Here is a 26097-nt window from a genome sequence, read left to right on the forward strand (position 1 = left end):
ATTTAGGCCCCCTCAGATCAGACCTATGCCCCTCCTGCCCACCCCATGCACCCCACCCCCGCAAAGAGGGTCTCAACATGGAAGTCACACATACGTCCAGGCCGTGAGCGGGAAAACAGGCCCAACGCCCACTCTAACACTAGCCCAAGCCAATGGCATGTACCAGATGCTCAGCAGGCTCTGCTCACACTTACTGGCCTGAGGCCAAACCACACGACCAACTACATTGGACACTTTATGGAACACAAAGCCTTCACTATCTCATCCTGGAATATCCAGGACCTGAGGTCATCTGTCTTTGGCCTATAGAGCAGTAACCTGGACTTCATCAAAGAAATAGGAAATACAGACATTGTCATCCTACAAGAAACCTTGTATAGAGGAGACGGACCCACTGATTTCCCTCTAGGTTAACGAGAGCTGGTAGTCCCATCCACCTATCTACCAGGTGTGAAACAGGGAAGGGACTCAGGGGGGTAGGCTAATTTGGTATAGAAGAGACCTGACTCACTCCATTAAATTAATCAAAACAGGAACATTTTACATTTGGCTAGAAATTCAAAAGGAAATTATCTTTAATGAAGACAGCTTCTCCATCCTGGAGGGGGAAATCAATCATTTCCAGGCCCAGGGACATGTACTAGTCTGTGGCGACCTAAATGCCAGAACCGGACAAGAACCTGACACCCTCAGCACACAGGGGGACAAACACCTGCCTGGAGGTGACAGCATTCCCTCCCCCATATGCCCCCCTAGGCACAACTATGACAACATAACCAACAAAAATGGGTCACAACTCCTGCAGCTCTGTCGCACGCTGGGTATGTACATAGTCAATGGTATGCTTCGAGGGGACTCCTATGGTAGGTACACCTATAGCTCATCTCTTGGCATTAGTACTGTAGACTACTTTATCACTGACCTCAACCCAGAGTCTCTCAGAGCGTTCAGTCAGCCCACTGACACCCCTATCAGACCACAGCAAAATCACAGTCTACTTGAACAGAGCAATACTCAATCATGAGGCATCAAAGCCAAAGGAACTGAGTAATATTAAGAAATGCTATAGATGGAAGGAATGTAGTTTGGAAACCTACCAAAAAACAATTAGGCAATAACAAATTCAATCCCTTTTAGACAACTTCCTGGACAAAACGTTCCACTTGTAATAGTGAAGGTGTAAACTTGGCAGTAGAACATTTTAACAGTATATTTGACCTCTCAGCTTCCCTATCAAATCTAAAAATCTCAAATAGAAAACCAAAGAAAATGAACAACAATGACAAATGGTTGGATGAAGAATACAAAAATCTAAGAAAGAAATTGAGAAACCTGTCCAACCAAAAACATAGAGACCCGGAAAACCTGAGTCTACGCCTTCACTATGGTGAAACACTAAAACAATACAGAAATACACTACGGAAAAAGAAGGACAGGCACGTCAGAAATCAGCTCAATGTAATTGAAGAATCCATAGACTCTAACCACTTCTGGGAAAATTGGAAAACACTAAACAAACAACACGAATAATTATCTATCCAAAATGGAGATGTATGGGTAAACCACTTCTCCAATCTTTTTGGCTCTATAACAAAGAACAAACAGCAAAAACATATACATGATCAAATACAAATCTTAGAATCAACTATTAAAGACTACCAGAACCCACTGGATTCTCCAATAACCTTGAATGAACTAAAGGACAAAATAAAACCCTCCAACCCAAAAAGGCCTGTGGTGTTAATGGTATCCTCAAACTCCACTCGCCGTGTTTGGAGGAAGAAGAAGGATGAGTACAACCCCAAGAACACCATCCCAACCGTGAAGCATGGAGGTGGAAACATCATTCTTTGGGGATGCTTTTCTGCAAAGGGGACAGGACGACTGCACTGTATTGAGGGGAGGGTGGATGGGGCCATATATCGCGAGATCTTGGCCAACAACCTCCTTCCCTCAGTAAGAGCATTGAAGATGGGTCGTGGCTGGGTCTTCCAGCATGACAACGACCCGAAACACACAGCCAGGGCAACTAAGGAGTGGCTCCGTAAGAAGCATCTCAAGGTCCBGGAGTGGCCTAGCCAGTCTCCAGACCTGAACACAATAGAAAATCTTTGGAGGGAGCTGAAAATCCATATTGCCCAGCGACAGCCCCGAAACCTGAAGGATCTGGAGAAGGTCTGTATGGAGGAGTGGGCCAAAATCCCTGCTGCAGTGTGTGCAAACCTGGTCAAGAACTACAGGAAACGTATGATCTCTGTAATTGCAAACAAAGGTTTCTGTACCAAATATTAAGTTCTGCTTTTGTGATGTATCAAATACATATGTCATGCAATAAAATGCAAATTAATTACTTAAAAATCATACAATGTGATTTTCTGGATTCTCATAGTTGAAGTGTACCTATGATAAAAAGTACAGACCTCTACATGCTTTGTAAGTAGGAAAACCTGCAAAATCGGCAGTGTATCAAATACTTGTTCTCCCCACTGTATACATAATATGACATTTGTAATGTCTTTATTCTTTTGGAACTTCTGTGAGTGTAGTGTTTACTGTTCATTTTTATTGTTTATTTCACTTTTGTATATTATCTACTTCACTTTGGCAATGTTAACATAGATTTCCCATGCTCATAAAGCCCCTTGAATTGAATATAACAATCGCTATGCATTTTGTTTAAATTATTATTGTCATGACGTGGCCCTTTCTGGGTATAGATCGTGGCATCCCCCCCCCTCTCTCTCTCTCTTCTACACCCAGGTTCTGTTATCTCAGGTCGTAAATTCCTGGAGGAGACTCTCTCCCCCTGGCCATGCAGAAAGAGACACATAGAGAGAACAAAGGATTTCACATGGCAAACTCCTAAATCCCCAAAATTGGGATTTGATACAAAAGGTCCATTTGTGAGAATGTGGGAATGGTCCGTGGACATTAAAGGGATGGGTATGACGGGTGTGTTTCATTTGGTGACCTCAGAGAGGACAGGAAACACACATAACTAGAACTCTGAATATGTACATTTCTCAATTATGGGGTTTGCGTCTAATTCTTGTATAAAATGAATGAGTAATGATGAAACTATTTGTGAAATGATGTAAGGTGATGTTAAACCTTTAATGAAAGAGAATTGTATTCCCTTTCAAGTTTAACCAAGTCATTGGCCCACCCCCGTGAGCACAGACATGATCTGGTGTCATGGAACAGCTCTTTTCTACTGTTACGAATAAAAACGCCTCCTGAGGAAATCCTGTTCAGACCACGCGTACCTCGATGGACACCGAGGGGGCACAGGTTGAGTTTAGACCACAAAAACCTCAGTGTCCACTAAGATTGCAATGGTAGTTGAATTCCTAACCATACCACGTGGAGCATTGGCTACACGGGTGGAAATGGTTCAACTCTGAGACTATCAATCCCGACAGAATAAGAGCAAATCTTAGATACTAATTACAAGTCTGCAGCTAGAAGTTATGTCAACCTGGGATGCAAAGACCGACAACCGCTGAAACATCTGTTCTATAAGAACATTTCTGAATGGTACTCTGAAGTATTCATTCTAACCACGAAAGACTATGATCTTCAGGACAGACGGACGATCCCAACAGAGATCACGATGACACACTGAGTGTAAATATATATTGATATATATTGCAGTTATTCCAAAATGAGTGAGCGTTCATGTGCAAAGGATTAGCATTTCAATTAATATAATTATCAACTGTGTAGTGATTCCTTTTTTTGTCTTTCCCGCTGTTCTCAGTCCACACCCACTTCCCTTTGTCCATCAAGCCGTCATATCGGCTTAGCCCACTAGGGAACCTCCCCTATCATTTCCTTGTAACCATAACTGTTGTTTGTTTATGCATTTCTGTGATTATTTAGTTAGTTAATAAATAAATGATTAAGACAATTGGTGTATGGATGACTCATAGTAAAGGCTGGGTTTGTGCAGATAACCAACAATTTATGACGTTTGGAATGAGACTAACTTGAGGTAAAGAATAATTAATTAATAAAAATACTAATTGATCAGATATTAAAATATCTGAAGAGTTATATTAGGAAAATTATAACTTTGTAATCTGAAGATTTTCCTTGGTGCCCCAACTTCCTAGTTAATTACATTTATATGATTAGTTTAATCACGTAATAATAATTACAGTCTACACTTTAATGATGCCAAAGACACAACATTATTGCATGAAGATCGGTTTCTAATTCTGTTACTGTAAAAATGGCAGGTCTTTGTATGTCATGATATTTCGGTTTCGTCCGTCCGTGTGTGTGTGTGTGTGTGTGCGCGTGTGCGCGTGCGACAGGCACAGGCCTGCCCTGCATGGTCACAGTTTACACCCCTCTGGAGGCACACAGGCTCACATTAATGAAGCATTCTTCCAACCATTGCACACCAATAGCCATTAATAAAAATAAAACAATAAACAGTGAAGGTCTTGATTATCTTTCTCTTCCAATAACAATGTATTTAATATGAAAGTACAGTCTTTGTGACAGTACAGCAGCAGGCATCTCCATCTCTTCTGTCAGAGTGTACCTGATTCAGGGTTGGAAAGGTTTCAACCACCACCACAATACACCCAGACCATTATAATGCTTCTCTAGGGCACAACACAAACAGTTTTGTTGCCTTACAATTCTCCATACATTTCCAGAGCACTTGTAATTTTAATTTTACACGCCTTCAATAAAACTCCCTGACCTCCATTGTGCATAGTCAATAACCTGCCTTTCTAACAGGACAAAGTCATGTCGCACCACTAAGGTCGTAAAATAACTGATCACAGCTCACCTATCTAAAATTACCCTTCCAAAGAATTTCACACCACAACAGACAACTCCCCTCTACTCATAATGCAGAAAATACAGCTGAACTATTGACTTATTTTACACAAAGCCTGTGCAATTATTTAGATCAGAGTAGTAAAAAGACATTGAGAAGTGCAACTTCAGTGTGTTTCCATCCTTTGTTGAAGATAACATGTGTAGATCGCACTATTTTCTCTCTCTAAGCATTATCTTGGCTCTCTAAGAAGCAGGATAAATTGTATGGGAAGTATGTAAAGTTTACAGAGAGGAGAACTCTGTGGAGCTGTTCCTCAAGGTGAGCCTTTCCCACAATGCCATACAGGTCCATGCCAGGGAGAATGCGTGGCTCAGTGTCAATACCAACTCTGCCCGAACCACAGAGCTACTGTACTGTAGAGAGCAAGCTGGCATGGGCGTCGACTGACAGACAGGCAGACCACTAGCTGTTTGTAACACGATGTTAAACAATCTCTTTGAGACTTGAAGACATTACAGAAACTCAACTTAAGTTGCTAGCATTTATAGTTGTATTTTTACTAATACAGCACCAGACCACAATTATAAATGCTAGAAGCAGAAGTTGAGGCTCTGTACTGTACCCATCATAGAGTGAAGCATACTGTAATGTTACCTGTTACTGTAGCTCCATGACGTTGTTTGTACCATACTGGGAGGACAGCCTGAAGGAAACCCCAGGAAGACTCAGACCCAGGCCACCCCAGCATGTTCACCATTACCCTGAGGGCACGAGGACTGTATGTCTTCTCATACTGGGCATGCTGGCAGCTTGGATGCACAGGATCTTATCCACAATAGCTAGAAGGTAGAGATGAGATATTCTCATGTAAACCAAATCAATGCTCACCAGTACACAGTTTCCAATCCCTCGTTTATAAACTGTTTTTTTTTGTTTTAATCATTTTAATCGAGCTATTTGTTGGTGACAGTGTCAATGCACTGGATTTTACATTTAAAATATATCAGGGCCAAATCCAGTCACTACCTGCACCTCAGTCACTACCTGTTCCAGAAGCAGAGGGGGTAAATGGCCATGTCACTAATGGTGCTAGCTACATACTCCAACCTGCCTCTGCTCTGATCTCTCCTCCAGCTAAACCATGCTGCGATTTTTGGCCTGGCCAACAGAGTGACAGCAGATTGCTATGGTGTAATGGTGATGAGGCATCATGACAGGCCTCTCCACCCTCAGGATAAATGGTGGCAGAATGGAACCACAGCAGAGTCCTATCTTCTCCTCATCTAACCCAGCAGGAAACTGTCAATACTATTTAAAAACACAGATTTCTCTCTGGAGTTAATCGCTCTGACAAAAGAATTGCAATGTGGCCTCTGGTGATGATGTCAGGAAAATGTCCCATTCTTCTCTGAATTGGATTACACTGTGGTGTGGTCGATAACTTCACAGACAACATGCATTAATACAGCATGTGGAGGTGGTATATGTGTTGTGATCAGTCAGCCCCTAGCAGTCCTAGGGTTCCTCAGAGACTCCCCCCAGCCCCAGTCATTCCCCTCAGCACCAGTAATCCCTTCCCCASCCMCCCCCCCCTCCCCCCCMGCCCGTCACTCCCCCCCAGCTCCAGTCACTCCCCCCAGCTCCAATCACTCCCCCAGCACTAGCCACTCTCCCCCAGCCACCCCCACCTGGCCTGTCACTCCCCCCCATCTCCAGTCACCCCCCTTCAGCTCCAGTCACCTCCCTAGCCCCAGTGACTCTCTCTGACCCAGTCACTCCTCTCCCAGACCCAGTCACTCCTCTCCCAGCCCCAGTCAACCCCCCCCAGCCCCGGTCAATAAACATTGTTTAGAGTAAAAAGGCAGTTGCTATAGAGACAGTTACTAATTAACTGCATTGAGCAGAGGGAGCAGAGGGCTGAAGAGAGGCACTAAGGAGAACCGGAACCCCGCTCTGCCTCACTCCGCCTCCTCTAGTGAGCAATCTAGGCCGCTCTGCGTCATTCCTCCAGTCTCTCAATGTTCAGATTCCAATGCCACCCAACACGGTACCGCAACGTACCTCGTCAAACAATGCCGCATGTCGTGAGAGCTCAATCACTGTCTGTTGTCTCATAAGGATGCGACCCGGCGGACAGCAAAATTAAGTTATTGAATCCAGGCCATCTGTGTGGTTCTAGCACTAACTAATGCAAACCATTGTATTTCTATCAACCAACCCACTTAAATCACCCTAGAGCACCTCTCTGTTTGGGGGATGAGAGGGAGGGCTCACAGCATAGTGATCGTCAACAGGATTTAAAGGCAATGATCCCGCGTTAGCGGAGACTGGATTCACGGTAAACGCTGCATATGTCAGCTCAATTGGAAATGACCTTTACATTTCTATTGTGCAATCTGTAACGCTTCAGCGATACAGATTGAATTAGAGCCCTAAAGTGGCCTTAAGTGTTTTAAATGTTTTTTGAGTAAAATCCCAGAGAGATCATTCATATGTCTACAGATGGTAAACAAACAAGCAACTGAGTCTAGAATATATCCAATACTGAGGACGTCTGCCCTACCCTGTTCTGATCCCACTCAATAAATCACAACCCTGAAGCAGTCGTGCAAAATTCAATAAACAAAAACTCAAACACGAAGTAGATGACTCTATTTGACTCCATTGTGTGTCAAGAGCCTCAGAAACAACCTGAATACATTATTCAGCACAGCATGCATCACTGTTGAATTATACACAACAATGTATTATAACACTTATAACCAGCAGTTATATACTTATAACCAGCAGAAGTTCACAAAAAGCTCCCAAAGTGCCACAGTGCTGTTAATTCTGAAATTAAAAATGTTTCTGGTTTCTCCATATCTTACATAAGATTTGACTCAGTAAAAGGCCTGAGTTTGAAACAGACTGTGAGCTTGGGTAGTGAGGTCACATGAGAACAGTTCAACTAACATCAAGGCGGTGACCCGTTCCTGTAGGTTCATGCTCTACAACATTCGCAGAGTACGACCCTGCCTCACACAGGAAGCGGCGCAGGTCCTAATCCAGGCACTTGTCATCTCCCGTCTGGATTACTGCAACTCGCTGTTGGCTGGGCTCCCTGCCTGTGCCATTAAACCCCTACAACTCATCCAGAACGCCGCAGCCCGTCTGGTTTCAACCTTCCCAAGTTCTCTCACGTCACCCCGCTCCTCCGCTCTCTCCACTGGCTTCCAGTTGAAGCTTGCATCCGCTACAAGACCATGGTGCTTGCCTACGGAGCTGTGAGGGGAACGGCACCTCCGTACCTTCAGGCTCTGATCAGGCCCTACACCCAAACAAGGGCACTGCGTTCATCCACCTCTGGCCTGCTCGCCTCCTACCTCTGAGGAAGTACAGTTCCCGCTCAGCCCAGTCAAAACTGTTCGCTGCTCTGGCACCCCAATGGTGGAACAAACTCCCTCACGACGCCAGGTCAGCGGAGTCAATCACCACCTTCCGGAGACACCTGAAACCCCACCTCTTTAAGGAATACCTAGGATAGGATAAAGTAATCCTTCTAAACCCCCCCCCCCCCCCCCCCTTAAAAGAGTTAGATGCACTATTGTAAAGTGGTTGTTCCACTGGATATCATAAGGTGAATGCACCAATTTGTAAGTCGCTCTGGATAAGAGCGTCTGCTAAATGACTTAAATGTAAATGTAAACAGTTGCAACGAAAAATATAGATTCCTTCAAAAGTAGCCACYCTTTGCCTTGATGACAGCTTTGCACACTCTTGGCATTCTCTCAACCAGCTTCATGAGGAATGCTTTTCCAACAGTCTTAAAGGAGTTCCCATATATACTGATCACTTGTTGGATGCTTTTCCTTCACTCTGCGGTCCAACTCATCCCAAACCATCTCAATTGGGTTGAGGTTGGGTGATTGTGGAGGCCAGGTCATCTGATGCAGTACGCCATCACTCTCCTTGGTCAAATAGCCCTTACACAACCGGAAGGTGTGTTGGGTCATTGTCCAGTTGAAAAACAAATGATAGTCCCACTAAGCGCAAACCAGATGGGATGGTGTATCACTGCAGAATGCTGTGGTAGCCATGCTGGTTAAGTGTGCCTTGAATTCGAAATAAATCACTGACAGTGTCACCAGCAAAGCACCCCCAAATCATCACACTTCCTCCTCCATGCTTCAGGGTGGGAACCACACATGCGGAGATCATCCATTCACCTACTCTGYGTCTCACAAAGACATGGCGGTTGGAACCAAAAATCTCAAATTTGGACTCAACAGACCAACGGTCAGATTTCCACTGGTCTAATGTCCATTGCTCATGTTTCTTGGCCAAAGCAAGTCTCTTCTTCTTATTGGTGTCCTTTAGTAGTGGTTTCGTTGCAGTAAGTCAACCATGAAGGCCTGATTCACGCAGTCTCCTCTGAACAGTTGATGTTGAGATGTGTCTGTTAATTGAACTCTGTGAAGCATTTATTTGGGCTGCAATTTCTGAGGTGCAGTTAACTAGTGAACTTATCCTCTGCAGCAGAGGTAACTCTGGGTCTTCCTTTCCTGTGACGGTCCTCATGAGAGACAGTTTCATCATAGTGCTTAATGGTTTTTGCGACTGCAATTGAAGAAACTTTCAAAGTTCTTGAAATTTTTCGGAATGACTGACCTTCATGTCTTAAAGTAATGATGGACTGTCGTTTCTCTTTGCTTATTTGAGTTGTCCTTGCCATAATATAGACTTGGTCTTTTACCAAATAGGGCTATCTTCTGTATACCACCCCTACCTTGTCACAACACAACTGATTGGCTCAAACGCATTAAAAAGGAAATAAATTACACAAAAAAGCTTTTAACAATGCACACCTGTTAATTGAAATGCATTCAAGGTGACTACCTCATGAAACTGGTTGAGAGAATGCCAAGAGTGTTTAAAGCTGTCATCAAGGAAAAGGGTGGCTACTTTGAACAATCTCAAATATAAAATAACACTTTTTTGGTTACTACAATAGTGGCCAAAAGTTTTGAGAATGAAACAAATATTAATTTTCACAAAGTTTGCTGCTTCAGTGTCTTTAGATATTTTTGTCAGATGTTACTATGGAATACTGAAGTATAATTACAATCATTTCATAAGTGTCAAAGGCTTTTATTGACAATTACATGAAGTTGATACAAAGAGTCAATATTTGCAGTGTTGACCCTTCTTTTTCAAGACCGCTGCAATCCACCCTGGCATGCTGTCAATTAACTTCTGGGCCACATCCTGACTGATGGCAGCCCATTCTTGCATAATCAAAGCTTGGAGTTTGTCAATGCTTGGAATTTGTGGGTTTTTGTTTGTCCACCCGCCTCTTGAGAATTGACCACAAGTTCTCAATGGAATTAAGGTCTGGGGAGTTTCCTGGCCATGGACCCAAAATATCGATGTTTTGTTCCCCGAGCCACTTAGTTATCACTTTTGCCTTATGGCAAGGTGCTCCATCATTCTGGAAAAGGCATTGTTTGTCACCAAACTGTTCCTGGATGGTTGGGAGAAGTTGCTCTCAGAGGATGTGTTGGTAAAATTCTTTATTCATGGCTGTGTTCTTAGGCAAAATTGTGAGTGAGCCCACTGATGGTAGCGCTCACCTTGTCTTCTCCGGACAAGCTTTTTTCCGGATGCTCCAAACAATCGGAAAGGGGATTCATCAGAGAAAATGACTTTACCCCAGTCCTCAACAGTCCAATCCCTGTACCTTTTGCAGAATATCAGTCTGTCCCTGATGTTTTTCCTGGAGAGAAGTGGCTTCTTTGCTGCCCTTCTTGACACCAGGCCATCCTTCAAAAGTCTTTGCCTCACTGTGCGTGCAGATGCACTCACACCTGCATGCTGCCATTCCTGAGCAAGCTCTGTACTGGTGGTGCCCCGTTCCCGCAGCTGAATCAACTTTAGGAGATGGTCCTGGCGCTTGCTGTACTTTCTTGGGCGCCCTGAAGCCTTCTTCACAACAATTGAACCGCTCTCCTTGAAGATCCGATAAATGGTTGATTTAGGTGCAATCTTACTGGCAGCAATATCCTTGCTTGTGAAGCCCTTTTTGTGCAACGCAATGATGACGGCACATGTTTCCTTGCAGGTAACCATGGCTGACAGAGGAAGAACAATGATTCCAAGCACCACCCTCCTTTCGAAGCTTCCAGTCTGTTATTCGAACTGAATCAGCATGACAGAGTGATCTCCAGCCTTGTCCTCGTCAACACTCACACCTGTGTTAACGAGAGAATCACTGACATGATGTCAGCTGGTCCTTTTGTGGCAGGGCTGAAATGCAGTGGAAATGTTACTTGGGGATTCAGTTCATTTGCATGGCAAAGAGGGACTTTATAATTAATTGCAATTCATCTGATCACTCTTCATAACATTCTGGAGTATATGCAAATTGCCATCATACAAACTGAGGCAGCAAACTTTGCGAAAATTAATATGTGTGTCATTCTCAAAACGTTTGGCCACGACTCTATATGATTATTTCATAGTGTTGATGTCTTCACTATTATTCTGAAATGTAGCAAATAGTAAAAATAAAGAAAAACCCTGGAATGAGTAGGTTACCAAACTTTTGACTGGTACTGTATATATATATTTTGCCTGTTATGTTGGCATTAATACGTGTCACATATCAGTTTGCAAACAATGTAAAAAAAAAAACTATCATTGAGTTAATAGAGCCGCATTTGCTTTCTTGAGTAAGGCAGCTCCAAAATGCAGGTGTTTCAGCCTAGCTCAGTGCTTTCTATGGTGGTGGGGCAGCCAGCGGAATATACAGAGCATAGGGGTTGGTAATGTTCTCTAGTTGCGCCATGATTGGCTCAGTGTTCTGTTAATAATGGGGACACTACATCACCGCAAAACCTACGGGTAGAGCTTGAAAATTCAAGCCCCTTGGCTGCTGCCATAGATTTACATTAGAAGTGCCCATCCAAGAAGGCTCAAGGTCATTGGCCACAGACAAAATGATGCCAAATCACGTTATATCTACCGTACCATTGATTGGACATCATACTTTCAAAATCTTAGCTAGCAAGCTAGACAAGCTGTCCTTATCATGTATGAAGAAGACAATCTTCTGGCAAATCCTTTTCAATCCTTGTCATATGAAGAGAAATTATGGATAAAACGTATCGGTGCTCATCGGCCAAAAACATTACACAACAAGTTGGAAATCGCAAATTCAACAATGAGTGGTTTGGAAGGAATCAGTGACTAACTGCAAGCGTTGCAAAGCAATCACTAGCCTGCTATTCAGTGGAGAGGGTGTGTGGTCCAAGTCTGGGTTTAACGGTCTCTTTTCCAAGCTTAAAAAATAAACATTCAAACGCAACACCATGGGCCAGAAAAGGTTGAATACAGTGACCATGCTGTCAATCCAGCATGACTTCTGCCGCGTTCAAGACAACTGGAAACTCGGAACTAGGAAATCTCATACTTCAATGAGTTCAAGACAACTGAGAACTGAAAAAAACTAGCTCCAACTGGGAAAATATGTTTTGAACGGTCATCCAACTCGGAATACCAAGTCGGCAACTCTGGCCTCTTTCTAGAGCTCCAACCTGAAGATCACTGACATCATGATTCAACCTTGGTTTTTCCCCCCAGAGTTCCCAGTTGTCTTGAAAGCACCATAAATTCAGAGAATGACAGACTTTGATGACAAAGTTTGATGACAAAAGTTGCCTACAAGAAGGACCGCCGTGCCACCTTCCTGTTCAAGTGAGCACAGCATAGCAAGGTGAGTCCAAAAATGTATTGTATGCTGCTGCATAAATTATGTAATATGCCAGGGAGATACAGTGGGCTCCAAAATTACTGGCACCCCTGACTGGCAATGCACAAACAATACTTAAAAAAATATACAATATAATTATAGAGAAACTCAAAATATCAACATGTGAGAAATACTGTACTTTATTAATGTTTCAATGGAACCCATCAAAATCATTTATTGATTTAATTAAAAATCAATGTCCTGCAAATGAAGTTTTCACAATTAATTGCACCCTTAAATATTATTGTAAATAACATCTGTATGTATACTGTAGCTAAGAAATTAATACTAAGTGTATGTTGTGTATTAATAAGCTGTTAGTTGCCCATCTGCCTTACCCTAATAAGTTCTGACTTGGTGGTGCACATGCCTGTTTTATCGAAATATCATCATCGAATATTGTAAGAGCTTTCATTTTCTGCTTATGTGCCTCCTTTATTTATCCTACGGTTCTGACTTGGTGTACAGGGAGAACACTGTAAGAACACCCCATGTTCTCAAATATGTCGCTGTACATTTCACAAGTGCTGAGCAAATAGTTTTATTGATTACGTCCGTCCTAGCTCGGTCATTAATGTCTTAATCGAAATTGCAGATTTCCGCTCATCATTCCCTTATGCCATAGTTTGTACATCTCAATTGTCAGTAGAAACCACATTTGTTTAAGCAAGTCAGCCATATCAGCTATGTTTTTAGAAAAGGCTGTAAATTAGGCTGAATGAACTGTTTCGCTGCCAGACAAGGCTCTACTAATAGCCAGGTGTAGCAGTGGTAAGGATTGACTCCATGGTGCTGGAAATAAAGCTCTGCTGTTGGGACAGCTTTATGTCGGCCCTAACAGTTTGTGGGCACCGTCTGTCGTTGTTATAGTGCAGTGGTTCCCAAACCTTTTATAGTCTCGTACCCCTTCAAACATTCAACCTCCAGCTGCATACCCCTTCTAGCACCAGTGTCGGCGCACTCTCAAATGTTGTTTTTTGCAATCATTGTAAGCCTGCCAGACACACACTATACGATACATTTATTAAACATAAGAATTAGTGTGAGTTTTTGTCACAACCCAGCTTGTGGGAAGTGACAAAGAGCTCTTATAGGACCAGGGCACAAATAGTAATATACTAATAATCAATAATTTTGCTCTTTATTTTGCTCTTTATTTACATTTATTTTATCTACATATAAAAGCTTATTTGTTCATAAATTGCGAATAACTCACCACAGGTTAATGAGAAGGGTGTGCTTGAAAGGATGCACATAACTCTGCAATGTTGGGTTGTATTGGAGAGAGTCTCAGTCTTAAATCATTTTCCCCACACAGTCTGTGCCTGTATTTAGTTTTCATACTAGTGAGGGCCGAGAATCCACTCTCACATAGGTACGTGGTTGCAAAGGGTATCAGTGTCTTATCAGCGTGATTTGCCAAGGCAGTGGCTTCTGATTAAATTCAATTTTCACAGAACTGCTTGTTGCAATTTCGATGAGGCTCTCTTGTTCAGATATCGGTAAGTGGACTGGAGGCAGGGCATGAAAGGGATAACGAATCCATTTTGGGAAAGTACCTGCGTAATTGCACACCCAACTCACTCAGGTGCTTCGCTATATCACATTTGACATTGTCTGTAAGCTTGAGTTCATTTGCACACAAAAAATCATACAATGATGGAAAGACCTGTGTGTTGTCCTTGTTAATGCAGACAGAGAAGAGCTCCAACTTCTTAATCATAGCCTCAATTTTGTCCCACACATTGAATATAGTTGCAGAGAGTCCCTGTAATCCTAGATTCAGATCATTCAGGCGAGAAAAAACATCACCCAGACAAGTGAAAATTGTGGTCAGTAAAGAAAACTTTAAGCTTGTTTCTCAATTAAAAAAAAAAGTGTCAATACTTTGCTCCTTGATAACCAGCGCACTTCTGTATGTTGTAAAAGCATTACATGGTCGCTGCCCATATCATTGCATAGTGCAGAAAATACATGAGAGTTCAGGGGCCTTGATTTAACAAAGGTAGCGATTTTCACTGTAGTGTCCAAAACATATTTCAAGGCGTCGGGAGCAACTCCTTGCACACGCATTACCAATCCACTATGTCTCCCTGTCATGGCTTTTGCACCATCAGTACAGATACCAACATGAGCAGCAGCTACGTTTGGCTACATACGGACCATTGTTGTAATTTCCGTGAGAGAGTAACGGTTAATGTGATTGGATGTTAATTATTTGACAAGGCTACCTGTATTTGACATTGTGGTGTTATTTCGCTGAACACTAGATGGTTTCATTTCATTTTTGGGAGTGAAACGAGGCTACCCAGGCGAGAAAAAAAACTCACCCAAATGTATAGCCCTGGTGGAAAATATGAATGGACTGTTTGAAAATTTATTTAAAAAAAAATGTGAATCTCATTTTTAGATGGCGTACCCCGACGGCATTGCGCGTGCCCTGTACACAGTTTGGGAATACCTGTTATAGTGCAATTAATGTATTGTTTAGTGTTGTGGCTTTGCTGGCATGCACCTAAAACATTATTTTATTTTTTGCCCCACCAAGATTTACATGCTAAAATCACCACAGCATGAGAGCTTATCTCGTTCCCAGGCACTTCTGCCCAAATGCGCGAAGAGTCTGGTGGACCAACTTGTCAAACTTGGCCTTCATTAGCCAATACAGAAAGATCAAGAGAATCTCCAGGCGCATAGGCATTGGCTTAATCTACCAACCAATCATCTCCCACAACATCTTCCCCCCTAACCCTCACCATACCTCAGTCGTGTGATTCACAGAAATGTAATTATGACAAATACTTCACTCAGTAGGTCACTCCCATAGAATTCTATGGTCACTCCCACTAAGGCCTAATTTGAATCATTGATATCCTAGGCTTATGTGCGCTGTGCGAAATAGCCTGGGGGGATGAGGTTACATGAGAGCAGACAGAAGAGAGGGAGAGTGTGTGTGAGAAACAGGGGAAGGGGGAGGGGTGAGAGTGTACGGCGCAGCTGGTGGCAGACATACGACCATCTGCTCCCCACTAATGGTTCACACTAGCTTTAGTTCTAAACCCCTGCCTCCCTCCCGTAGCACTCAAGGCCTCCAGCAGAGACTGACTGGTCACATCTCTCACTAACTTACAGCACTTTCACACTCTCACTAACTTCCAGAAACACTGTACAGTATATGTGTTCCTTCTAATGATTCTAACTAAATATAGCTCCCACATTCTCCACTTCTGTGAACAATAGCGCAGTTCTAACAGCCTTCGTTGGAGTTCTTCTCTTCCTCCTTCCTCGTAGCCTACTCACCATACATCTTTCCCTCGTCTGAGAGGATGATTTTCCTGCGCCCACAGGGGGGGTAGATGGCCAGCGCCTCCTGGAAGCTCTGTTCGATGTCGGGGCTCCACACCCCCTCGGGGTCCCCGTCCATGCCCTTGTCGGCCTCGTCGCTCATCCTCTCCATGTCGTCTGCAGGGCTCTCGCTTCCGCTCCAGCTGCTATGGTCCATGGTGGCGGTGCGCTCGTCCAAGCCCAGGCCCTGAGCTAGGGGGAGAACATGGAGAGGAGCAGTGGAACAGACAGACAGACAGACAGACAGACAGTCAGTCAGTCAGGTAGTTAAAGAGCAGAATGTTAACAAATTATTTATATATACACACTAGATGACTAATAGATGGTGCTGTGTTGAAGCCACTGTGCCTCCATTTTGGCACTCCCCCAACATTGTACATTTTTTGGGGCAAACTGTAGAAATGCATTTATTAAGGTCTACATTCGTTTTTGCCACACATATTATTTTACAGATAACTTAATGCATACTTTTAAATGATATTATGTGAACAAAACATAATTTATTTATATTTTTATATTTTCCCATGTTGAATCTGTGTTTGAAATTCACTGCTCGACTAAGGGACCTTACAGATAATTGTATGGGTGGGGTACAGGGACGAGGTAGTCATTCAACAGTCAATATTTAACACTATGATTGCACACAGAGTGAGTCCATGCAACTTATTATGTGACCTGTAAAGCAAATTTTTACTCCTGAACGTATTTAGACTTGCCATAACAAAGGGGTTGAATACTTATTGACTCAAGACATTTCAGCTTTTAATTTAAATTTAAATTGTTAAAATTTCGAAAAACATAATTCCACTTTGACATTATGGGGTGTTGTGTGTAGGCCAGTGACAATCTAATCCATTTTAAATTCAGGCTGTAACACAACAAAACATGGAAAAAGTCAAGGGGTGTGACTTGCAAATTTGTCTTATTTTGTTGCCTTACAACCTGGAATTAAAATGTATTTTGGGGGGGGTTTGTATCATTTGATTTACACAACATGTCTACCACTTTGAAGATGCAAAATCTTTTTTATTGTGAAACAAACAAGAAATAAGTAAAAAAAACAGAAAACTTGAGCGTGTTAAACTATTCACCCCCCCCCAAAGTCAATACTTTGTAGAGCTACCTTTTGCAGCAATTACAGCTGCAAGTCTCTTGGGGTATGTCTCTATAAGCTTGACACATCTAGCCACTGGAATTTCTGCCCATTCTTCAAGGTAAAACTGCTCCAGCTCCTTCAAGTTGGATGGGTTCCGCTGGTGTACACAGCAATCTTTAAGTCATACCACAGATTCTCAATTGGATTGAGGTCTAGGCTTTGACTAGGCCATTCCAAGACATTTAAATGTTTCCCCTTAAACCACTCGAGTGTTGCTTTAGCAGTATGCTTAGGGTCATTGTCTTGCTGGAAGGTGAACCTCCGTCCCAGTCTCAAATCTCTGGGAGACAAACAGGTTTCCCTCAAGGATTTCCCTGTATTTAGCGCCATCCATCATTCCTTCAATTCTGACCAGTTTCCCAATCCCTGTCGATGAAAAACACCCTCACAGCATGATGCTGCCACCACCGTGCTTCACTGTGAGGATGGAGTTCTCGGGGTGATGAGCGGTGTTGGGTTGCGCCAGACATAGCATTTTCCTTGATTTTAGTCTCATCTGCCCAGAGTACCTTGTTCCATATGTTTGGGGAGTCTCCCATATGCCTTTTGGTGAACACAAAACGTGTTTGCTTATTTTTTTCTTTAAGCAATGGCTTTTTTCTGGCCACCCTTCTGTAAAGCCCAGCTCTGTGGAGTGTACGGCTTAAATTGGTCCTATGGACAGATACTCCAATCTCCGCTGTGGAGCTTTGCAGCTCCTTAAGGGTTATCTTTGGTCTCTTTGTCACCTCTCTGATTAATGCCCTCTTTGCCTAGTTCGTGAGTTTTGGTGGGCAGCCCTCTTTTGGCAGGTTTATTGTGGTGCCATATTCTATCAATTTTTTAATAATAGATTTAATGGTGCTCTGTGGGATGTTCAATGTTTTGGAATGTTTTTTATAACCCAACCCTGATCTGTACTTCTCCAGAACTTTGTCTATGACCTGTTTGGAGAGCTCCATGGTCTTCATGGTGCCACTTGCTTTGTGGTGCCCCTTGCTTAATGGTGTTGCAGACTCTGGGGCTTTCAGAACAGGAGTAAGTATACTGAGATCATGTGACAGATCATGTGACACTTAGATTGCACACAGGTGGACTTTAACTAATAATGTGACTTCTGAAGGTAATTGGTTGCACCAGATCTTATTTAGGGGGCCCTGAACAAGGCAGTTAACCCACTGTTCCTAGGCTGTCATAGAAAATAAGAATTTGTTCTTAACTGTCTTTTTTAAATTTCACTTAACCAATTTTTTTCATTTCACCAATTTGGACTATTTTGTGTATGCCCATTACATGAATTCCAAATAAAAATCCATTTAAATTACAGGTTGTAATGCAACAAAATAGGAAAAACACCAAGGGGGTGAATACTTTTGCAAGGCACTGTAGCTACAGTTGAAGTCGGAAGTTTACAAGTCTTGGGTCAGTTAGGATCACCACTTCATTTTAAGAATGTGAAATGTCAGAATAATAGAAGAGAGAATGATTTATTTCAGCTTTTATTACTTTCATCACATTTCCAGTGGGTCAGACGTTTACTTACACCCAATTAGTATTTGGTAGCATTGCCTTTAAATTGTTTAACTTGGGTCAAACGTTTCGGGTAGCCTTCCACAAGCTTCCCACAATAAGTTGGGTGAATTTTGGCCCATTCCTCCTGACAGACCTGGTGTTTCTGAGTCAGGTTTGTAGGTCTCCTTGCTCGCACACACTTTTTCAGGTCTGCCCACAAATTATCTATGGGATTGAGGTCAGGGCTTTGTGATGGCCACTCCAATACCTTGACTTTGTTGTCCTTTATCCATTTTGCCACAACTTTGGAAGTATGCTTGGGGACATTGTCCATTTGGAAGACCCATTTGCGACCAAGCTTTAACTTCCTGACTGATGTCTTGAGATGTTGTCCCCATGTGCAGTTGCAATCCGTAGTCTGGCTTTTTATGGCGGTTTTGGAGTAGTGGCTTCTTCCTTGCTGAGTGGCCTATCAGGTTATGTCGATATAGGACTCATTTTACTGTGGATTTAGATACTTTTGTACATGTTTCCTCCAGCGTCATCACAARGTCCTTTGCTGTTGTTCTGGGATTGATTTGCACTTTTCGCACCAAAGTACGTTCATCTCTAGGAGAACAGAACGCGTCTCCTTCCTGAGCGGTATGCTGGCTGCGTGGTCCCATGGTGTTTATTCTTGCGTACTATTGTTTGTACAGATGAACGTGGTACCTTCAGGCGTTTGGAAATTGAGGTCTTGGCTGATTTCTTTTGATTTTTCATGGTGTCAAGCAAAGAGACACTGACATACATTTACATTTACATTTAAGTCATTTAGCAGACGCTCTTATCCAGAGCGACTTACAAATTGTGCATTCACTTATGACATCCAGTGGAACAGCCACTTTACAATAGTGCATCTAAATCTTTTAAGGGGGGGGGGGTGAGAAGGATTACTTTATCCTGTCCTAGGTATTCCTTAAAGAGGTGGGGTTTCAGGTGTCTCCGGAAGGTGGTGATTGACTCCGCTGTCCTGGCGTCGTGAGGGAGTTTGTTCCACCATTGGGGGGCCAGAGCAGCGAACAGTTTTGACTGGGCTGAGCGGGAACTGTACTTCCTCAGTGGTAGGGAGGCGAGCAGGCCAGAGGTGGATGAACGCAGTGCCCTTGTTTGGGTGTAGGGCCTGATCAGAGCCTGGAGGTACTGAGGTGCCGTGCTGACCTTGAAGGTAGGCCTTGAAATACATCCACAGGTACAAATGATGTCAATTAGCCTATCAGAAGCTTCTAAAGCCAAAGCCATGACATCATTTTCTGGAATTTTACAAGCTGTTTAAAGGCACAGTCAACTTAGTGTATGTTAACTTCTGACCCATTGGAATTGTGATACAGTGAATTATAAGTGAAAAAATCTGTCTGTCTGTCTGTAAACAAATGTTGGAAAATGACTTGTGTCATGCACAAAGTAGATGTCCGAACCAACTTGCCAAACTATAGTTTGTTAACAAGAAATTTGTGGAGTTGTTGAAAAACGAGTTTTAATGACTCCTACCTAAGTGTATGTAAACTTCCGTATTGGACACCATACATGATCTACATTGATTGTGAATGACAATAAAAGAGCAAACAATTGTAATATTTGCACATTGTTATTTTAGCAGAACACTGCTACAGTATTATATGAAGGGTGGTTTATTTTACATGGAACGGTAACACCTGAAAGTTATAACATTTTGTTTTGAAATTTGTTTAAGTTCAGAAATTGCATTCTTCTCATATTACTCTGAAGGCTACTCAGTATGAAAAGAGTGCCATCCTCCTGCATCTCATATCTGCCTTTAGTTATTGAACTCTGCCTGCTGGACCCAAGAGGCAAACTCTGTCATATCTAGGATGGAGTGTCATGACCTCCATCTAACCTGCCACCTGATTGTACAGTCGTGGCCAAAAGTTTTGAGAATGACACAAATATTAATTTCCACAAAGTTTGCTGCTTTGTCAGATGTTACTATGGAATACTGAAGTATGATGACAAGCATTTCATAAGTGTCAAAGGCTTTTATTGACAATTACATGAAGTTGATGCAAAGAGTCAATATTTGCAGGGTTGACACTTCTTTTTCAAGACCTCTGCAATCCGCCCTGGCATGCTGTCAATTAACTTCTGGGCCACATCCCGACTGATGGCAGCCCATTCTTGCATAATCAATGCTTGGAGTTTGTCAGAATTTGTGGGGTTTTGTTTGTCCACCCGCCTCTTGAGGATTGACCACAAGTTCTCAATGGGATTAAGGTCTGTGGAGTTTCCTGGCCATGAACCCAAAATATTGATGTTTTGTTCCCCGAGCCACTTAGTTATCACTTTTGCCTTATGGCAAGGTGCTCCATCATGCTAGAAAAGGCATTGTTCGTCACCAAACTGTTCCTGGATGGTTGGGAGAAGTTGCTCTCGAAGGAAGTGTTGGTACCATTCTTTATTCATGGCTGTGTTCTTTGGCAAAATTGTGAGTGAGCCCACTCCCTTGGCTGAGAAGCAACCCCACACATGAATGGTCTCAGGATGCTTTACTGTTGGCATGACACAGGACTGATGGTAGCGCTCACCTTGTCTTCTCCGGACAAGCTTTTTTCTGGAGGACCCAAACAATCGGAAAGGGGATTCATCAGAGAAAATGACTTTACCCCAGTCCTCAGCAGTCCAATCCCTGTAACTTTTGCAAAATATGAGTCTGTCCCTGATGTTTTTCCTGGAGAGAAGTGGCTTCTTTGCTGCCCTTCTTGACACCAGGTCATCCTCCAAAAGTCTTCGCCTCACTGTGCGTGCAGATGCACTCACACCTGCCTGCTGCCATTCCTGAGCAAGCTCTGTACTGGTGGTGCCCCGATCCCGCAGCTGAATCAACTTTAGGAGACAATCCTGGCGCTTGCTGGACTTTCTTGGGCGCCCTGAAGTCTTCTTCACAACAATTGAACCACTCTCCTTGAAGTTCTTGATGATCCGATAAATGGTTGATTTAGGTGCAATCTTACTGGCAGCAATATCCTTGCCTTGTGAAGCCCTTTTGTGCAAAGCAATGATGACGGCACGTGTTTCCTTGCAGGTAACCATGCTTGACAGAGGAAGAACAATGATTCCAAGCACCACCCTCCTTTTGAAGCTTCCAGTCTGTTATTCGAACTGAATCAGCATGACAGAGTGATCTCCAGCCTTGTCCTCGTCAACACTCACACCTGTGTTAACGAGAGAATCACTGACATGATGTCAGCTGGTCCTTTTGTGGCAGGGCTGAAATGCAGTGGATTTTTTTGTTTGTTGAGGATTCAGTTCATTTGCATGGCAAAGAGGGACTTTGCAATTAATTGCAATTCCTCTGATCACTCTTCATAACATTCTGGAGTATATGCAAATTGCCATCATACAAACTGAGGCAGCAAACTGTGAAAATTAATATTTGTGTCATTCTCAAAACTGTTGGCCACGACTGTACATAATCCATGTCTTAATTGATCAATAAAAAACTGGTCAGATGAAGCTGATGCTAAGCTACAGGACTGTTTTGCTAGCACAGACTGGAATATGTTCCGGGTTTCCTCCGATGGCATTGAGGAGTACACCACATCAGTCATTGGCTTCATCAATCAAAATGCAGTCAAGAGTGAACAGGGAGTACAGGAGTGGACTGAGMACGCACCCCTGAGGGGCCCCTGTGTTGAGGATCAGCGTGGCGGATGTGTTGTTACCTACCCTTACCACCTGGGGCGGCCCGTCAGGAAGTCCAGGATCCAGTTGCAGAGGATGACCGAACATGCCCCCATTCTCATCGACGGGGCTGCAGTGGAGCAGGTTGAGAGCTTCAAGTTCCTTGCTGTCCACATCACCAACAAACTAACATGTTCCAAGCACACCAAGACAGTCGTGAAGAGGACACGACAAAACCTATTCCCCCTCAGGATACTGAAAAGATTTGGCATGGGTCCTCAGATCCTTAAAAGGTTCTACAGTTGCACCATCAAGAGCATCCTGACTGGTTGCGTCACTGCCTGGTATGGCAACTGCTCGGCCTCCGACTTTAAGGCACTACAGAGGGTAGTGCGACCGACCCAGTACATCACTGAGGCCAAGCTTCCTGCCATCCAGGACCTCTATACCACGCGGTGTCAGAGGAAGGCCATAAAAATGGTCAAAGACTCCAGCCACCCTAGTCATAGACTGTTCTCTCTGCTACCGGAGCGCCAAGTCTAGGTCCAAGAGGCTTCTAAACAGCTTCTAACCCAAGCCATAAGACCTGAACATCTAGTCAAATGGCTACCCAGACTATTTGCGTTGCCCCCCTCCCCCCCTTTACACCACTGCTACTCTCTGTTGTCATCTATGCAAAGTCACTTTAATAACTCTACCTACATCTACATACTACCTCTACTAAAAGGTGCCCCCGCACATTGACTCTGTCCGGGACCCCCCTGTATATAGTCTCGCCATTGTTATTTTACTGCTACTCTTTAATTACTTGTTACTTTTAACTCTTATTCTTATCCATATATTTTTTTTAACTACATTGTTGGTTAGGGGCTCGTAAGTAAGCATTTCACTGTAAGGTCTACACCTGTTGTATTCGGCACATGTGACTAATACAATTTGATTTGATCTACACTGATTGAAGTGACTTTCTGGAGATGGCCACACAGCTGCCCCCCTCCCCTCATTCTCATCCAGTTGCCGAGCAGCAACGCCTTCTTCTCAAACAAGATCCTATTCATGTAGCACGCTTTGTGGTAAAGAGCAACTATAGCAGTAACATGTTTCCTCTAGAATGTCAGTACACTAGAGGATCTGTGTGTGTGTGTGTGCATGCGTGTGTGTGTGTGCGTGGGTGTGTGTGATTGATAGGGGTGGAGGCTGCTGTTAAAGAATCTCCCACAGAGTAGGCATAGCTTTGACTCAATTAGTTTGTGTGCCGAGTGCTGACACAGCACAACTAACTCCTGCTATTGGTGGGGATGGAAAACGTTCCATTCCAATCACTAAATGAGTGGTCTTTTATTTCTCTCCCCCTGACAGAATTATGAACTGTGTTAGTAAATCACTTACCGCTGATAAATAACGATTATCAGATGTTGAATTAATCATTTAAAATACCTTCTCCTTTCGTTAGTTTGACATAGTAGCATGATTTGAGGAGTAAATGGCAGAGATAGTGGGAGAGGATTCAATAAGGTAAACAAAGAATAATGTTAACTTAATAAAGGGACTCTTTTGGCATTTCAGAATCTGTCGGCAGATATATTTATGGAAAGGACAACAGTGACACTCAAAAGCGTTTTGGAGATGCCTAGCTACCATACTCCTCACTGCCCAGCAGGATATCTGGCTGAGGTTTTCCTCCACACTCCCACAAGTGTCTTTCCCAGAACCCATCTCTCTAGGAAGTAGAAAGAGGCTTACCGCACCTAACGTAATAAAATATTAAGTTCTTTCCTGTGGCACAGCCACAGCATATGTGGTACATACTGTACTGTACATATGTGTGTGGCAACCATAGACATACATATTCACAGCCCACCAAAGTTCAAAATATAGGCATTTAGGAACACACAACGATGACTGCCTATGTTGTTCATTCTAAACCATAAAAATAATGATGTGTTTTGTATAATATATGAGTAACATATGCATTTGTGTCTGTTGTCCGGGCCTCTGGCAGTCTCTATGGGGGTGCCACAGGGTTCAATTCTTGGACCGACTCTCTTCTCTGTATACATCAATGATGTCGCTCTTGCTGCTGGTGATTCTCTGATCCACCTCTACGCAGACGACACTATTCTGTATACTTCTGGCCCTTCTTTTGACACTGTTAACAACCCTCCAGGCGAGCTTCAATGCCATACAACTCTCCTTTCCCTCGGTCTCCATATTGCTCTTAAATACATGTAAAACTAAATGCATGCTCTTCAACCGATCGCTGCCTGCACCTGCCCGCCTGTCCAACATCACTACTCTGGACGGCTCTGACTTATGTGGACAACTACAAATACCTAGGTGTTCTGGTTAGACTGTAAACTCTCCTTCCAGACTCACATCAAACATCTCCAATCCAAAGTTAAATCTAGAATTGGCTTCCTATTCCGCAATAAAGCATCCTTCACTCATGCTGCCAAACATACCCTTGTAAAACTGACCATCCTACCAATCCTCTGACTTCGGTGATGTCATTTACAAAATAGCCTCCAAAACCCTACTCAATAAATTGGATGCAGTCTATCACAGAGCCATCCGTTTTGTCACCAAAGCCCCATATACTACCCACCACTGCGACCTGTACACTCTCGTTGGCTGGCCTCGCTTCATACTCGTCGCCAAACCCACTGGCTCCAGGTCACTTACAAGACCCTGCTAGGTAAAGTCCCCCCTTATCTCAGCTCGCTGGTCACCATAGCAGCACCTACCTGTAGCACGTGCTCCAGCAGGTATATCTCTCTTGGTCACCCCCAAAACCAATTCTTCCTTTGGCCGCCTCTCCTTCCAGTTCTCTGCTGCCAATGACTGGAACGAACTACAAAAATCTCTGAAACTGGAAACACTTATCTCCCTCACTAGCTTTAGCACCAGCTGTCAGAGCAGCTCATAGATTACTGCACCTGTACATAGCCCATCTATAATTTAGCCCAAACAACTACCTCTTTACCTACTGTATTTATTTATTTTATTTGCTCCTTTGCACCCCATTATTTCTATCTCTACTTTACACTTTCTTCCACTGCAAACCAACCATTCCAGTGTTTTATCTTGCTATATTGTATTTACTTCGCCACCATGGCCTTTTTTATATTTTTATTTATTTATATATTTTGTTTGCCTTCACCTCCCTTATCTCACCTCACTTGCTCACATTGTATATAGACTTATTTTTCACTGTATTATTGACTATGTTTGTTTTACTCCATGTGTAACTATGTGTTGTTGTATGTGTCGAACTGCTTTGCTTTATCTTGGCCAGGTCGCAATTGTAAATGAGAACGTGTTCTCAATTTGCCTACCTGGTTAAATAAAGGTGAAATAAAATAAATAAATAAAAATGTAGTACTCATTCTAAATGAGAATTAGTGTGTGACACAGGGATGTTTTCTGTAATAAGTAAATTCTCCAGATCAGCATTATGGTGTTGAATTGGCAAAGAACAGAATCCTATGAGAGTAGTCACGTCACTGTAATGAAAACTGCATAATTAACTCATCTGTTGGGTTTAAATGTATCACTTCCTTGTATCACCCCCCCCCCCCCCCCCGCCCCACCAAACCACATCACAAAAGGCTTCGCAGACAAATCCCCCCCCCCCCACACCTCATTCCCATTTCTCAATGATTTAAACTGATCCAAAATGAAAGAGGAATCTGGAACACTACTTCGGCTCCTATTTAATCAAACTGGTAACCTGATTTCTAGCATACATCAAATATGCTTTTTATGAGCAACAAGAGGGCAAGTTTTTATAAGTCTGATGATATGTTTCTCAATGTTAACATTTTTGCTGAGTTTTCA

General features: G+C 43.0%; 1 protein-coding gene across 1 annotated transcript in view; it reads right to left on the minus strand.

Annotated features, from left to right (window-relative positions):
• Positions 1–26097, minus strand: part of LOC111962645 (transcriptional enhancer factor TEF-1-like) — a 123284-nt gene that overhangs the window by 68381 nt on the left and 28806 nt on the right. Inside the window, exon 3 of the mRNA XM_023985900.2 lies at positions 15891–16127. Coding sequence (XP_023841668.1) covers positions 15891–16092 — 202 coding nt within the window. The 5' untranslated portion in view covers positions 16093–16127. The remainder of the gene's footprint in view (positions 1–15890; positions 16128–26097) is intronic.

This window comes from Salvelinus sp. IW2-2015, linkage group LG4q.1:29 (assembly GCF_002910315.2).
Source record: "Salvelinus sp. IW2-2015 linkage group LG4q.1:29, ASM291031v2, whole genome shotgun sequence".
Classification (NCBI taxonomy): Eukaryota; Metazoa; Chordata; class Actinopteri; order Salmoniformes; family Salmonidae; genus Salvelinus; species Salvelinus sp. IW2-2015.